The following is a 16,436-nucleotide window of genomic DNA, read 5'->3' on the forward strand; positions in this document are numbered from 1 at the left end:
CGCGGAGGGGCCGTCGGGCTCCCTGTTCCCGAGCAGCGGGCTGTGTGAGGCGCTGTGTGAGGCGGGCACTGCGCGCGGCTACGTCCGAATGCAGGCTGATTCCCGCTGCGCACCTTTGCCGTCCTTTCTCCGGCTCGTCGCCTATTGCGTGGCGGGAGAACAGAGGTTCTCCCCTCAGCTCTTCCCGACCCGCAGCGCCCGGGGCCCCTGCGGGCAGCGCGGTGCTGGCCGGTCCGGCGGGGCTGGAGGTCGTGCGGGGGCAGCTGTGCGAGAGCCGGGGCGGTCCGGGAGCAGCCCCTGAGCGCCTCTCCGTGTAACGAAATACCGAGTTCAGGGTGCTAAAAGCGTTGAGGTACGCCTTTGAGGTTGGATCGTTGCTGAAGGGAGTAACGCCAGAAGAAAGGATGGCACCGGCTTCTGTGGGATTGAAGATGCTGACGGCTTATTTATTTATTTATTTACTCTCTTTCAAGCAGGCACAAATCTTACCTGAAACCGTGTTCTGACTGCACCGTTAATGCACACGAGGAAGATTAACTTCTGCCCTGTTTAGAAACTGAGTTTTACTTAAATAAGAAAATAAAAATATATTAAAAAAAAGAAGGGAAGGAAAGCCTTACAAAGCAAATAACATTGCTCTTTCGAAACAATGGCAGAACTGTGACATGAAAGAGTATTAAGATAACAGTTCATAAAAGCAAAATATTAAACAGTTCTAAAGTCCTGGCTTTGAGTAAAAATATTTATGCTGAATTCTTCAGTGTTTTATATGACTACTGCCTTTATTTTTTTTTCTGAGTTTGAAGAACTCACAGGAGTAGCTCATAATGAAGCAGTATTCCAATACTGCCCTGTTGGGCAGTCCTGCATGTGCTGGTCATGCAGGTTGGTGCTCATTGTCATGTAGGACTGATAGCTCTACACCACATTGCTTTGAAAATATTCTTCTAAATCTGCAGGTACTGGAAAGTAACCTGTACTGCAAAGTTGCTCTGTAATTAAAGTAGAAACTGTGCTTAAGCAGCAATAAAATATTTTTAAAAGGACTTTTAATTTGCATTCAGTCCTTTAATGTCTCTTTTCATCCTGTATTTTCTTGGTATCACAGTTGTCAATTTCATTCTAGTTTTTGTGTGCGAAAGTAACACCTCTGTGCAATGGAAAGATTTTAAAAATATTTGTGCAGTACTCTGATGTTCCTGTTGAAGAGTTAGTACAAAAACTTATTTTCTGTCTTTATATTCAAGATAAAGAATTATGAATGGAAACATCTTGCATACTTGTTAGGGTGACAGTAAGCATCCAGGTGGCAATATTGTAAGTCATGCAAAACTCTGTACAGTTTTAGGTTGAGTTCTCAGAATGCTGACTGTACAAATGATGCAATGGAAAATGGTAGGAATAGTGTTTTTAATAGTAATTATTAATATGCAAATTATACAGTGTAAGCAGTAAATGTACAGTAGAGTGTTTTCATACTAAATGCTGTTACTCCTCTATCTTGGTACACCAGCAGATACGCTATCAGTAGTATCACTGGGAAAAAGAAAACAAAACTACTTGGGTCTTTTTTGCTGTTCTTAGAGCCATTGTAGAAAAGGATCAAATATGAAGATGTGAAATCTTTATTCTTTCCCTCTCTAGAGGAAGTGACTGTAAAACCCCAGGCTGTTCTGTAGTTTAGGAGTAAGGCTGATAGCCTTATCTTTCTGAGTTCCTCAGTTATCTGTCATGAAATATTAGTGGTTTTGTTGTGGAAAGGATGACAAGGTTAAATGGCATGGCATGGTCTTGTCCTTTCCAATACCCATGCAGCATGATTGCCTGAGCCAGTGAGACCGTGTTGGGCAATTTGGACTAGAATTCAGGAAAGCATGAGTGTGTATTTCAAGACATCTTTGAATTGCTTCCATCAGTGTACTGTCTACCAAAAAATGATTATGTAATAGCAAGAAATAATTCAATTTCACAGTCATCTTGTTGAAATATTGAATGCTACGCGCTACATGTAGAGAGCCAGCTTGTCACACATTATAGCTTTGGTAGATGTTTAACAAATAGCATGAAAAGTCTGCTATTTCTAATAGTTTGTTAACATTATCCAGTAAAATCTCTACTTCTGGTTTTTCTTGACCAGTGATCAAACACACGAAAGGTATTTTTCTTCAAAAGGCAATCCTTTCTGGTGTCTCTGTACACATACAGCATACAGGTGGAATGATATCTTGATTCTCTGAAGCGAGTAGGGATTATTTCCTGTCTTCATCTGTCAAAATTTCATTGAGAATGATGTGTACGTACTTGAAAAGATCAGTCTGGTTTGCTATGGATCAAGTAACAGTATAAAAAGTTGTGCTACAGGAAAAAAAAAAAGCAAAACTGTCAATGTTAAGTGGATTAAAACTTGGTGACTAAACAAAGTAAGCAGAGAGAAATTCCATGCACTTTATAATGACATTTAGTAAGTTTTTAAATTTAGCTTGTATTCATTATCTGTTGATCTGTAAGAACATTTGTAGTAGAATTGCCATTCTGGTCAATACAGTGAAATGCTGAATAGTGATTTGGTCACATCAGTTACACAGACTGACACAAATAAGTTGTGAAGATTCTTATCTGAGAAATACTACATGTAGCAGAAAATGAGATCATAACCCTTGAGAAGCAAAGCCTGTATCTCTTATTAGGGACCGTACATCTTGGAAAATAGTCACTTGCAAAAGGACTTTAATTAACTACCACGATCCTCATCTGAATACGAGTTCTCAGTGTAGTGCTAATGTTCAAAGAAGTTACTTTCATCTAGTCAGATGCATAATACTGTTGTGGTGTTCCAACATGTAGGTGTGATGCAAAGACATCACAGTTGTCTGGTTTTGTCCTGCTGCTGCGCTGGGTCTCCTATGTAATGAGTGTCTGCTCTTGATTTGTGGTGTAGGGATATGCTCCAAGCCTTGCTACCCAACCTGCTGTCTTCCCTTCCTCTCCCAGCCCAACCTACATCCCTTTGTGTTCTGTGCCGCCATCCTCCATGGTTGTTATCCATGGCAGGTCACTCAGCATCCCTTCATTTGTTGGGAGGGCCCCTTCTCTTCCAAATGAGGACACATCACATTCATTAAGAGTGAAATGCACAGGGGCAGCACAGCGAGCCCGGCGTGTGAAAATGGTGAGGAGGAACAAGTCTTCAGGATGTAATACATCCTGTTCTTTTCTCAGCTGCTTTGATGTTTGTATAAGTGTGGGAGAGAGAGGCCCCGCTGTGGCCTCAAAGTTGGTATAGCAAAATGGGAATAGAGATGGAAATGAAGCTGAAAGGGGAAAGAAAGAGCTTGATGTAGGAAAACAACAAGGGAAGGTCTGCCTCTGCACCCACCCCTCCCTTGTGTCATCATTGCATATGTAAACAGGAAGAAGTCAGTAGGCCTAGAGGTACTGCCTTCCTTGGTGTGTGAAGTAAAGGTTTCCTGGGCATTGTTTCTTAGCCTTAAGTAGGACAAGGTAAGATATCAAATTCTGAAAGACTTGTAAGTTGTTCTGAAGAGAACTTCAAGAGTGTACCACTATTTAGATCAAATCATACTATTTGCCTTAGAAGTGGCTTACTTGGAAGTGACTTTCAGAACAGGAATTCCCTGTTAAATTAAAGTAACAGTTTTAAGCATGGTTGCAGAAGGGCTGATGTAAGCCTAGATCTATGAAAAAAATACATAGATACCTGACTTAACCTGAAATCAAAGATGCCTTAGTACCTTTGTGCTGTTCATAGTTTGCAAACGTGTTTTAACAGCTGTGAGAATATCTGGGTATATGTAAAGGTCAGTGTCTTACTAATTTTGGAGGAGCTGTGGGCTGTTTTTTGGTTTCCAGAATACATTTCTCAGTTCTGAAGTTTATTTATGCTTAATGCCAAAGCTGTTAAAAAGTTTTGCAGTTAGCCCGAGCAAAAACAAAAATCCACACCCGCTGAACAAAACCACCCCTGCCTTTTAAGGAAAACCTTTAAGAAAAAAAAAAAGCAAAAAAAATGCTGTGCTTGGAGAAGAGGGGAGCAGAATAAACAGGTAACTTTAGTTGTGATCTATTCAGTAAATCATTGAGCTAATGGATGGGAATAATTAAATGAATGTCAGGTTCTCTCATGGTCTCTTAGGTAAGATTGCACTAAACTGTACTGAAGTCCTGGACATTAACCTTTCTGTTGATCACTTCTTATTTCTTGAGTTTGTCCTGGATATGGTAAGAACTGGACATGTATTCTTACATAATATAACTTCTGGACAAGCATGGTGTCAAATTCATTCTCTGGTTTCAGCCTAAAGAAGAGATCTTGCACAGCCAAAAACAATTCATCATGTATTCTGTGAACTATCCATGAACACTGCATGGATATTATAACCACTTATTTTCTTTTTGCAGAGTTTTCTTTATTAGGAAAGAATGGGATTTATTTGCACATGTTGCACATGTACCCACGTTAATGCTGTGCTAGGTCTTGAAAATTTCTTTTATACTTGGTGGAAAGAATGAAGTGGTTTACAAGGAATGAACTGTTTTGGAAACAGATTTATGTATTTCTCTGGTTTTAAGTGAAGTGAATAGGCTAGTGACTCTTGGAGGTATTAGTGGGATTCAAGGCACTTAAATGTGTTTTCATATATGCACAGTGTTAATTATCCTATTACAGGAAGTGGAAATCCAACCAATACCTCAAGTGGAGCCTCAAGCAAGTAGTTCTGCTGGCTGGTTAGCTCAATAGCTTTCTTGGCTATTTTGACTGGACTGATCGGGCTTCTGTTGCATACAGCAGGAGATTATTCAACTCATTCACACAGTGCCTTCAGTCTTCCTGTAGGTGTCTCAGTCCTGTCCTCAGGCCTGCCATTAGCAGTCCACATGCAGCATTCTGTGCTATCACAGCTGGCTACCCATCCAAATGGCATGGGTGATTCTGCATCATATTTATCTGCCTCTAAAAGGTCTCTCTGATACCTCAGATTGCACTAGATACTTCTGTGCAGGGAACAAAACAGAGTTAGTTGTAACATGCTTATCTGTGTTAAGATGAGTTCTACCTGGACATGGTTGTCAAATATGTGAATCAGGGTTATGTTTCCCTGGTGCATTTGTATCATGGACCTGACAGCTGTGGGCCAGCGTGATATTAGAAGTTTACATTTTTCAACTAATAACTAATACCAAATCCATCTAGTTTAAATTCTATTTTAAAAGCTCATCTTGGAAGTCTACTCTGTGAATCCTCAAGAGGATTCTTGCAAGTATTTAATAGAGCTCTATATAAAGTATATAACTGTACAGATAACGAATGTACAGATGTTATGGTATAGCAGAGAGCTTGGCTACATTGTTGTTACACCAAAGCAGGAAACAGAAACGTTAGGTACACCCACCTGTATTCTGGGCTCACATGGAAATCTCCAGTGGAGTGGATCTCCAGAAGAGCTCCTTCCCCACTGGCAGTCAGCTCTTAAATGGGTCTAGAAGTGGAGCCAGGCTCCACCCCTTCCTGCAGCACAGGTGAATTGCCTTCACCTGTGCTCCCATGGCTGACTCATTGCTCGCCTCAGGTGATTAATCAGAGGTTCAGGCCGTGATTCAGCAGTTCCCATACAATAACAAATGTAGATTTGTACCTTTCCCTTCTCTTCTGAAAGGACTCTTCCTGTGTTTCCCTATAGACTTTTTAAAAAACTTATCCTCTTGTCTGTCCATCTCAGGCCTTAATTATGCTTCACAGGTTTCTTTCCCAGGTCACGGGTTGTCAGCCAGCTCCATCTTTAAATAGGTCATCTAGCTGCCTTCTGAGCAGGAAGGAGGTTGTTTTCTGTGGTTACTTCTGATTAATCCAGTTAAAGCAGTTAACCTGCTTTCTACACAACTGTGACTTTCCTGCTTGACCTATGCAGACTTCTGAAGGTGCTGGAGTTTCTAACAGCTGCTGTGGTAGTGTAGTCAATGATACTCTTTTCTCCTAAGGTCGCCGGTAGTATTGACTGGGCTAGATCAGCAAAACCAAACTATTGGTACTGCTGATCTATCACAAGAAACTTCATTGTTTTCTTGAGAGGTAAAGGGGACAAACTTTATCCTAAAGGCTTTTGTCGTCTCTCCTCTGAATAGCTACCAATGTGGGAAAGAGTCTCTTCTGTTTCTTTGCCTCTTGGTAACCTTCCCACTCCATCCTCTTTCCTCTTTTTCCTAAGGTGATCTGGGGAGGAAACGCTTGTCCAGGTTAATCGCTGCTGTCCTGTCTCAGCTTTCTTTTGTTTGGAAATTGTTTTTGTCATCTTCTTTGCTCAAGCTAGAGCTCGTTTTCATCTTGGAGTGGTGCAGGTCACCATTTTGCTTATGTATATATGTGTGTGTGTAGTTTTGGTTTGGTTTGGTTTGGTTTTTTTTGGTACATATGTGGGAATTTGAATGAGTTTTTGCTAATTAGCTGTTTTCTCTATTGTCAGTGTACTTGCTGCCAGACAGCAGAAACCCCTTACAAAGCTGGTTTGAAAAATAACATGAAGTTTTTGAGACAGTCTTATTCAGTTACTTTATAAATCAAATAAACCAGACATTTTAACATCCAAAAGAAGGAGTGAAAAAATATCTCCTGAGTTCTGGTAGTGTATGCCGAATTTCACCCTCGGGCAACATATTCATATATCTGTGTTGTAAAACCGATGTAGAGGATGGCTTGGTTACGTAGTTTTTAAATCGTTGGTGAAATTGTTACAGCTTGGCACTTTACCAGACCTATTGTAGCAAAACCCCAGATGACACATAAGCCATGTGCTACTAATGGAGTCTTATTTTCTGGAGGTGTAAGAGCGACTGCTCCACTGGAAGATGTTAGGGAGATTATTTTTCTGGAACTAAACAACAATTTTCGCTAAAAGTAAGGCCAGCAATTCTTCATCAGGATGAGAACTTCAAGCAAGCCTGCCATGCTTGGTCCCCAGAAGATGTCTTTGAGGAAGCGTAGCTCTATTTCATTGTATGCTATATCTAGGTTTAATACATTGGAACACACCAAGCAAAAGTAGCTAATGGGCAGATTGACAGCAAAGGTCGTGATTCTTCATACAATGTATAGTTGAGTCTCAGAATGTTATGGATTCTAAAAATTACAGAAAGATTCAAAAAGCAAAGGGGCAAATTCATGTGAAGTCCATCAAGGACTACTACATGCAGAATTGTTGTTTATAGCTCTGAAAGTGCATAAGCTGAAAACTTCTGGTGGCTGGGAGAGTGTTTCTGGGAAGCATCATTATGTGCTTGTCCTGTTCTGGTAGCGATTTCAAGGCACCCATCATTGGCTGCTTTTGAAAACAGGCTAAGTGGGCTTTTAGTCTGATCTACTAGAGCTGTTCATTTATGAAGTGGTGTTGCTCGTTCTTATTTCAAGTTTTCAAAATGAAAAATATGAAAACTGAGCTGTGTATGTCATTGATATGTCTTTCCATTAGCATTTTTGTGTTTATTTTTATCTAACTTTAAATTACTAGAGAGCACTCTGAATTACTTGTTGTTGATGTTTTTTTCATATGCTCTAGTTTGAAGTATGTACTTGAGTAAAATTTACTTTAATTGCTTTGATCAGATGCTTAGTTAAAAAAAAAAGCTCTCATAGTTATTCACCTGTTGAATTGTGCCTCTGGTTTGTAATGAATAGAAGAGCATTTTCATTTATGTCTTGTAGGAGATTTAGAAATGAAAAGTTTCACCTGTGATATACAATCAGTCCTTTGACAAAGAGCTTTTACCTCCTGGCAAGCTGGATTTACTGACTTAGAAGAGTAGGATGATGTTTCTTGCTTTTGTGCATCATTTCACTTCGGCCATGCCTACCAGAAGTGCTGGGCATCTCTTCTTGACAGATAAGGGAATGAGATTTTAGAAGGGGAAACCACTGAATGGAGATGTCAGGCTGTTACTGTTTGACACTGCTTTCTGTGGTTGGGAAAAAGTACTTGATATCTCTGCATCAGTTTTCCATTTGAGAAATGGAGGCAGTTTTTCCTCTTGAGGGAAATTATATGAATAAATCAGTTACTGTCCTTGAGCCTTTAGACATTATAAAGTAGTTCATAGAAGAAGGGTGCATAAGTGGGTCCTGCTATCGGACTGAATTAAATTAATGGTTAGAAGGATTGGGAAAGAGATATGCTGCAGCCTGAGAGGCAAAGTCCGATCCACTTACACAAGATTTTATAAGGAAGATCTAGTTACTAAAAGTAACTTTGCACATACACATCCACAGATTGTGAACAAAATGTAGAATTGAGAGAAGTTTTAGCATGTTATGAAAAAGCCTTCAGAGACAGATTATATTCAGTGACTCGTTGACATGTAGGATAAGAGGTATCTTTTGGTTTAGAGCAATAGCTGACCCAGGTAGGAAAAATAAAAGGTAATTATTGTTCAGTCCAGAAATATTGGTTGGAGTGGATGGCCGTGTCCCAGAAATAGTTATGATTAATAGAAATCATTGGTCCTCTTTGTTGCCCCATGTTGTTCAAATAGACAAGGAAGCTTAGTCCACTGTGCATTGAATATGACCAGCTAATAGTGAGAGCATGTGGCTCTCACTAGCCATTTGTGCACCTGTTTGAAGTGCAAAGTGAAAAATGGAACTCAGAGTAAATCTAATATAGTTACAGCTTTTGGGAAGTTATGATCCATGACTTTCTAACCAGAGGGAAGAACAACTCTTCTGCTCTCCTCTTGCCTTGAGACAGAAGAAATGGTACTTTAATTTTTATTGGATTTTCCAGAGAGAAAGTCAAGTGCCAGGGTAACTGAGCTCTTACATTTGACTTCATCCTTCAGGGAAAACAGGTAGTATGTCCAGATAAGCAGTTCAGCTAATTTGGCAACTGATTATCTCATACTGAAGACAGATATGTGTTTGTATCTCAGGGCTTTGCTAGAAGACACATCTACATCACAGCAAGAACTTCACTGTTCCCTTTCAGTGAATAGTGTGCTACTGATCATGCTGCTCAATTGAGTCTGGCGTGTGGAATGTTTTCTCTTCTTTAAAATGATGCCCTTCTAAATTTACTAAGCAGTCCTTTCTGTTCGCATTGTGTGGATTAGTGAGCAGACTCATCTCCTACCTTTGGGTTTTGTAGGTAATCATAGCATCCCCCCTGCCCCTCCCTATAAAAGACTGCCACTCTCTCTTGCCTTCATTCCTAGTGTGCTGTTTCAGGTCTGGTGAAACAATTCTGTCACTGTGAGGTTGTACAGGAACTTATGGAAAGCAGCTGAGGGAAGTGGGGTTGCTGAGGCTGGAGAAGGCTCAGGGGAGACCTCATTGCTCTCAACAACTACCTGACAGGAGGCTGTGTCGATGTAGGGATCGGCATCTTCTCCTATCTAACAGCAGTAGGATGAGAGGTAATAACCCCAGTTTTGCCAGGGGAGGTTCAGGTTGAATATTAGGAAGGTATTCACGAAATGTGCAGGTGTGGCACTGAAGGACATGTTTTAGTGGGCATGGGGTGATGGTTGATGGTTGAACTAGATGATCTTGAAGGTCTTTTCCAACCTTTATGTTGCTATGCACTGTTTGTCACTTAAGTTTTTTTTTTTTAACATTTCACTTCTATTATTCAGGAGACTTAGAATTATCGATTTCTTCCAACAGCAGAAGATTTGAAGCAGTGTCACATCACTGGGCTTTTAATTTCTTCATCTTAAATAGAAGGTCTCTGTGACTTACTCTGACTTTGTAGCTACAAGAAAAGGCACCTCAACTTTCGACGGTCATGGATGTTAGAGGAACCCATAATTAGGATGCTGATATATCTGTAATTTGGATCTGCATTAGCCACTGCAGTCCTTTATTTAGCGTATTCATCAGTGTTTTGTTTCTTCCAGAAAAGAGAGTTTGATGTGGATAACTTGAGCAAGCCGGAGTTGCGGATGCTTCTGAGTATAATGGAAGGAGAACTGGAAGCACGAGACCTTGTAATTGAAGCTTTGCGGGTGAGTTACTGGGTTCTTGTGACTGCTTGTTTGGTTTTGTTTTTAACATTCTCTTTTGTCGCTTCCTTTGTACTTGGCATAGAGTGTTATTAGTGGAAGAATAAATTCTGGTGTTTAAGTTATAGGTTGACTAAATCTTAGTAATAGCAAATATGTTCTTGTTTAATAATTGTCATTCAGTAACTCTATGTAATTTTGTTGTAAAATGCCCACAAAGTTTCAGAGTAAGAAGTACAAAAATGGCAAAATGACTTGCTTTTTACTTTCTGTTATACTGTAGAATCTATTATTTGCAAGATGGAGGAGTAACTTCAAAGGAGAATGTGTTATTTTTCTGTAAGATGGAAGGAGGGACAAAATAGAATGGCTATGTCCAACTAGGGAAATTTTCATTTTACTTTTATTTTCTTTTTTTAAAAAAAGAAAATTATGTGATATTCTGACAGCACTCATGGGTATTTGATATGATTTTTATCTTTCTTTTTTTTGCTGTGCTTTGCATGTGGGTTTGATTTCTATTTTGGCAGGTTTCAGTCTGAAAGTTGACTGGTGATGTACAAACAAAACTGTATTTTAATAAGATGATACATTTTTTTGGCTGTAACAAATCCAAATTTTATTCTGTTCTGGATCAATTTAAATAGAGCTGCTAAACAGGCTGCAGGTTTTGGGGGAAAACAATCTTACATGGGCTGAAAATATTTGCAACTTCACGGTTGGATACAGACAAATTTTACCCTTTAAAGTTTCTTAAAGCAAAAACTTAGCGTATCAAAATACATTAATGAAGATTAGTAGTATATGGAATGATTATCAGGCAGTGTGCAAATATTTTTCATTGGTAATGTCGCAGTAACAATTGTAAATGCATTTTTATTCAATTTATAATTTGTTTTGTGATGACTTCACATCATTATGCAAAGGGAGCTTTAAAGAATCTGTCAGTGATGCACCCGCATTAATAACTAAACATTTTATAAGTATAAAACCTCTTTGCTGTAAAATGCAGTTTTCATTTTGTAGTGAAAATAAAATGGTGAAATCAATATGATTCTGGGGGATTACTGCACTTTGAAGTCACGTGGTGTTTGGCCTTCAGGTATATAAGTACACTGAAATGTATTGCCTTTTCATCTAGCCTCCTTAGAATTTCACATCTCATTTGCCCAGACAAGGACCTTTTATTTTCTCTGACTACCAGCTAAGATTCTGTAAAAGGGGGAACAATGTGCACAGCCCCACTTGGAATCTGTTTTTTATTTGTTTGGGGGTTTTTTGACTCTCTTAATTTTGCATGAATATGAATGAAACATTCAGAAAAATTTCTTAAATACATGTTCATGGTCAAGCTACTGCACTGCATACCAAACAGTGGATGTTTTGAGCCTCGATTAAATTAAAAAATAAAATAAAAATGCACACTGAATGAGAATAAATGCTAAAAATCCTCCATAGTGTAGCAAGGAAAAGGAAGTCTACATTGGATTCCCATACACCTGCTGAAATGAGTAGTGTGTCAGTATGTCTACAGCATTTTTGGCTGACCAATACCGATCAGCATAAAAACTGCTTCATTTCATCTATGGCATACAGATATTGAAAAGTGGTGGGATTTTTTTCTTGTTGGTTTTGGGTTTTTTTGTCTCTTATTCTCTTGCACCTCAATCCTTGTATTTTTCTAGTAAAATCCTGTAAACAAAATCCACATGGAACTCATTCTTCCAGGCAGTTTGCCTGATTAACTATACCAGTACTAAGAAACTTGGAAATTGTACCTGCTGAGGAGCTGTATCCTGATATCTTGGAATATGATACTTGGGGATCTTCTGGCTTCTTGAGAATCAGTTACCACAGGTCAGCAGTATTAGTGGCTGTTGCATCTATGCAACCTACAAAATAAGCTACCAGATAGCCAGATATAGATCTTTTTAAGAAGTAAATAACAAGATAATCCCTTTGGAATCATGTTGAATTTGATATTGACTTCATATGCTCATCTGTCAAAATGTACCTTGCTTCATGTATCCTTACAGCCATGAGGAAATGGAAATGACCTCTTACGTTACTATTTGAAAAGCTGATGGAGATCTTTTTTGAAAAGCTAGGGCACCGTGGGAGCAGGTTTGTTTTTCTGATTTGTGTTTGGTTTTTTAATCCCAGAGCAAGGCTGTTTCAAAGCCTAATTTTTTTGATGGGTCAGAAGCTGCTGATTTACTACCGAGCTCTCTTCTAAGTGATTTTATTGACAGTTTTTAATTGCTCTTATGTATACACTTAAGTCATTTTATATGTTCCTGATCTTTTTCTAAGACTGAAGAGCCAGATCTTTTAATCTGATAGAAAGTAACTGTTCATCCTTATGGTTGTCATCTCAGATTTTTCTCTGTAATCACTAAAATATAAATACATCATTGTTAAAAGTACATACCAGTATTTGTACTCATTTTGTAGAGTTTAACTGAGCATTTGTACGCTTTGTGCAGTAAATAGTACTTATGTATCTATTGAAAATATCTCTCCTGGAAAATTCCTGGCAATAAAATGAAGTAATCTTGACTGTTGACAAAAGAACTGATAACTCTGAATATAATTAAAAGACTGACTCAGGTAGTGTTAGTAACCTTCATCTGCCACACTTCCCATTGTAGGACTTGTTTGATGCATGTCTCTTAGTCTGCCCTTTTCCCACTCATTGTATACATTCTTATGCTGACTTCTCTTGTTTCCTGCTTTGCTAATTTTGTCTGAAACCCTATCACATGCTTTACTGAAGGTGTGAGACTGATCTAATGTGCTCTTTCCATAAGACCAGTTGTGTTTAAAATAAATTTAAAAATACAGTAAAAAAATAAAAAATTAAACCACTCACCTTTAACATCCATAAGGGATCCAGATTTCTTGTCAGGCTGACTGTTAGAGGAACACAGCACCAAATGATTTTTCTCTTGATTGTGGTGATATAACACATATACCAATACTTTATCCTCTGTATTCACTGTTGAAGTGGAACAGAGATTTCTTTCAGAATTAAGGAGTGGGAACTAGGGAGCAGAAAAAACATTCTTGGATAAGATATGGGATTGGAATTCGTGCCTTGCTCTGGGTTGTTTTTTATTTGTTTTTTCTTTAATCTTGCTCACACATTATGGAGTTATCTCTTAAGTCTATTTTTAAGTCTTGTTTTAAATGATTTTTTTTGCTTATTTTGGAAATTTGTTTTTCAAGATTATAGTTCAGTGCATATTGCTCTGCTGTAACTGTGGGATTTGCTTCTGTGGGTTCTGATGGATTAAGCAGAAAACACTTGATGCCTTTGTGAACTGAGCCAGTCACATATGGAGCAAGTTCTACTATTTCATAGCACACGGAAATCTAAAATGATAATCTGCTGTGTTTCCATATCTTCTGAGATTTTTTTCTTTTTTTAATTATTATTTTTGGACTCATTTAAAAAATAGCTGTATGATTATGTATAGCTTGAAAAGTTGGTGAAAGAAATGATGCTGAAATGATAGTCTGCAGCAGTTGTTACTGCTGTTGCATTTCTGAAAGGGAGAATGTACTACCTTTGGGTGCTTCTCTTTTGACTGTCCATTTGCATAATTCATTATATCACAAACAGATTTGCATTTTGTGAGTATCTATTTGACCTCCTGCTGGTGTTAGTAAGCATCTGAGAAAATGTTTACTAGCTCCTCAGTTATACCTTTTGTTTAGGATGCTGCATAGCTTTTTCTGCTTGTTTCAGAAAGTTTCAAAAAGGTGTAACGTAAAGAAAACAAAGGAAAAAGGATTCAGAGCTTGTTGCTTTACTGTTAAAAATAGAAGAAGGGTATTTTAAGTCTCCCCACAGGAGATTGTTTTTGTGCAGTGTCCATTCTGGCCATCCTGTGTAAAATAAAAATCAAAAGTGAGAAAGACCAATAGTTTGGGATCATGGGAAGAAGTCTTAGGAAATTATCTGGTCATCTCATGGGGAATAATAATAAATTCCATTAGAAAGGTTGATACTGTTGATATGATAGATTTTATTAAAGCACTTGAATTTGTGCCATGCGATAACTTAAAGAGAACCAAACCCAAGGCATCACGTGTAATAATTGGCTCCTTTTATTGCATCTTTGTGCATCGCATATTGTAGTTTCCATTGTTTTTTATATGAAAGTTTTGATATCTTGAAGTTTCAGTTGAAATGAAAATAAGACTTCAAACTATATTAATAAGAAATATGACATCTTTCTATGTCTGTGTTGTCACAATACGTTGTTCTTTTATAATCTGTACAGCTGCAAATGCATAATGGTGCAAAGCATTCCTATTTCTTAAAAAGGGCTGTTGTTTCACTTGGTCAAGTGGGAAGCATTATTTAGCTGGCTCGATGTCTCCTATCCTTGCTTAATAAGGCAGTTTGCTGCTTTGATATAAACAGAGAAAAGTGGAGGTTTTCTTGCCTTTAGCATCTATAAATGCATTATAGCATACCCTAATTATTATAGTCACAGTATAGCATACCCTAATTATTATAGTCACAGTATTTGAATGAATTAATCTCTGTTTGAACCCCATTTCTTTTCTAAGGAATGTTGACTCTGAAAGTTGCAACTGAGAGAAGTTCAGATTTGAAAGAAAGTACAATAATTATCATCTATCTCAGTTTAAGCTTCTGGGCAAGCTCAGCTGTGTGAGGACCAGCATCCTTGGAACAGCAGACCTTTGTGACACTTAGGGTCAAATTTCCAGATTTATTCTCCAAGTGAACAGTTAATTTGGGGTGGAGGTCAGCATCAGTATTCACCTCAAGGAAGGTGATCTTCCTATAAATCTCTCTAATTGGCCCTCTGGCTTTGTAATAACTACTACACTGAATAACTTAAGGTAGTTCTTTTTTGAATTTGTAATTTCTTTGTTTAGTAGATCCGTGATGAGAAGCGCACCACAATGAAATTTCAGGTCAGATTAAGTTCTAAATCATTGAAGTTCTTTTCATTGATAAGAAATAGCACTGTTTAATAGCTATTGGGAATGCACATAGTTTAAGAAAAAAAGAAAAAAAAAGACTAGCTCCTTTCCTTCATTTTTGTCACTTATCCAAATTAACCCCCTATAATGAGTGGATAATAGAGGCAATATATTGCTAATGCAAAAGTAATGTGGCTACATACATTCAAAGCATGGCACTGGTCATGCACACATGATCTCAAATACAATTGGTTTTTTTTCCTTTAGCCACAAAAAGGTTACTGTATCAGCCTGCATTTTTAAAGCGCTTGTGCTAAATTGAAGTACATTGTTAGCTATTAAGGATAGAATTGTAAAGTCTAAATAATGCTTTTGATGGTGATTTTCTCATTAACTTTAAATCACTAGTAGTTTATTTTTCTTCTGAAAATTTAGTACTGATCCTAGTTGAGATTTTGGTTTGTTATTATTTTATTTTATTTGCATGTGTAAATTCATGAGATGGTGAATGTAAAATGAAAATTTGTGTTATACTTGCTTCTGCGATATGCCTTAATTACCACGATACAAAAAAAAAAAAAAAAAAAGCAAATTCTTACCATACCAGATATCTAGATTTTTTTTGGGGGGGGAGAGGGGGGTGGGGAGGAGGGTGGGAAGGTTGGGAATCAACCAATTTAAAAAAAAAAAAAAAAAATCATCAATACCAACAACAGATAGACTTTAGTATAATTAAAGGTGACATTACTATGGAGCAGTGTGTTCTTCCTGAGCTTAAGCAAGCACCAAATCAGCAGTTGCTGTGGATGTGATGGCAGGATCAAGAAGAGGGGGATGGAAATGGCAAACTGAATTTGTCTGTAGGGTTTTTTCTGTGTTATAAACCTCAGAGTGTTTTTACCATGATTTCCCAAGTCTGGAAAGCTTATATTCTGTTTATAGATTTGTTAAATCTTCAGAACTGGGTTGTTCCTTAAAAACAGGCAGGTGGATGAGAGAAGTCATACAGTTGTCAATGCCTTGATTAAAGGAAAAGTACAAATTTGTGTAAGAGGAGTGTCTGTGTTATTGGGCACGGTATATGAAGAGTAGAACAGAAAGTTAAGGAAAATTTGACTTAAATTCTCTGAGCAGCTACATTAAAGTTACAGTACCTAAAACTTATTAAAAAAAAAAAAAATGGGGTGAAAAAAATGTGCAATGGGAGTTGATAGTACAGTCTGTCTTCCTAAATTTTAGTATTTTGACAGCCTTGTGGGCTAATCAGTAGAATTGAAAACGAATCATACTTTCTTTTGGCAAAGTAGGAAATCCATATATGATAACTTCTGACTTCTGCTAGCAAGGCATCTGATTTCTTGAGGAACAGTTGTTGAATTTTGTGATGAAGGTGTGGATATTCATGCAATAAAATTGTTAGACCAAAAGACAGAAGCTAATGCATCATGTAATAACATCTCATAGCCACC

The 16,436-nt window shown here is 37.9% G+C and overlaps 1 protein-coding gene across 1 annotated transcript in view; it reads left to right on the forward strand.

The window, feature by feature from the left end:
• CTTNBP2 (cortactin binding protein 2) overlaps positions 1-16,436 on the forward strand; it is a 79,490-nt gene that overhangs the window by 1,147 nt on the left and 61,907 nt on the right. The window contains 1 exon segment of the mRNA XM_019612418.1: positions 9,901-10,008. Within this exon segment, the coding sequence (XP_019467963.1) occupies positions 9,901-10,008 (108 nt within the window).

Source organism: Meleagris gallopavo, chromosome 1, assembly GCF_000146605.3.
Source record: "Meleagris gallopavo isolate NT-WF06-2002-E0010 breed Aviagen turkey brand Nicholas breeding stock chromosome 1, Turkey_5.1, whole genome shotgun sequence".
Lineage (NCBI taxonomy): Eukaryota > Metazoa > Chordata > Aves > Galliformes > Phasianidae > Meleagris > Meleagris gallopavo.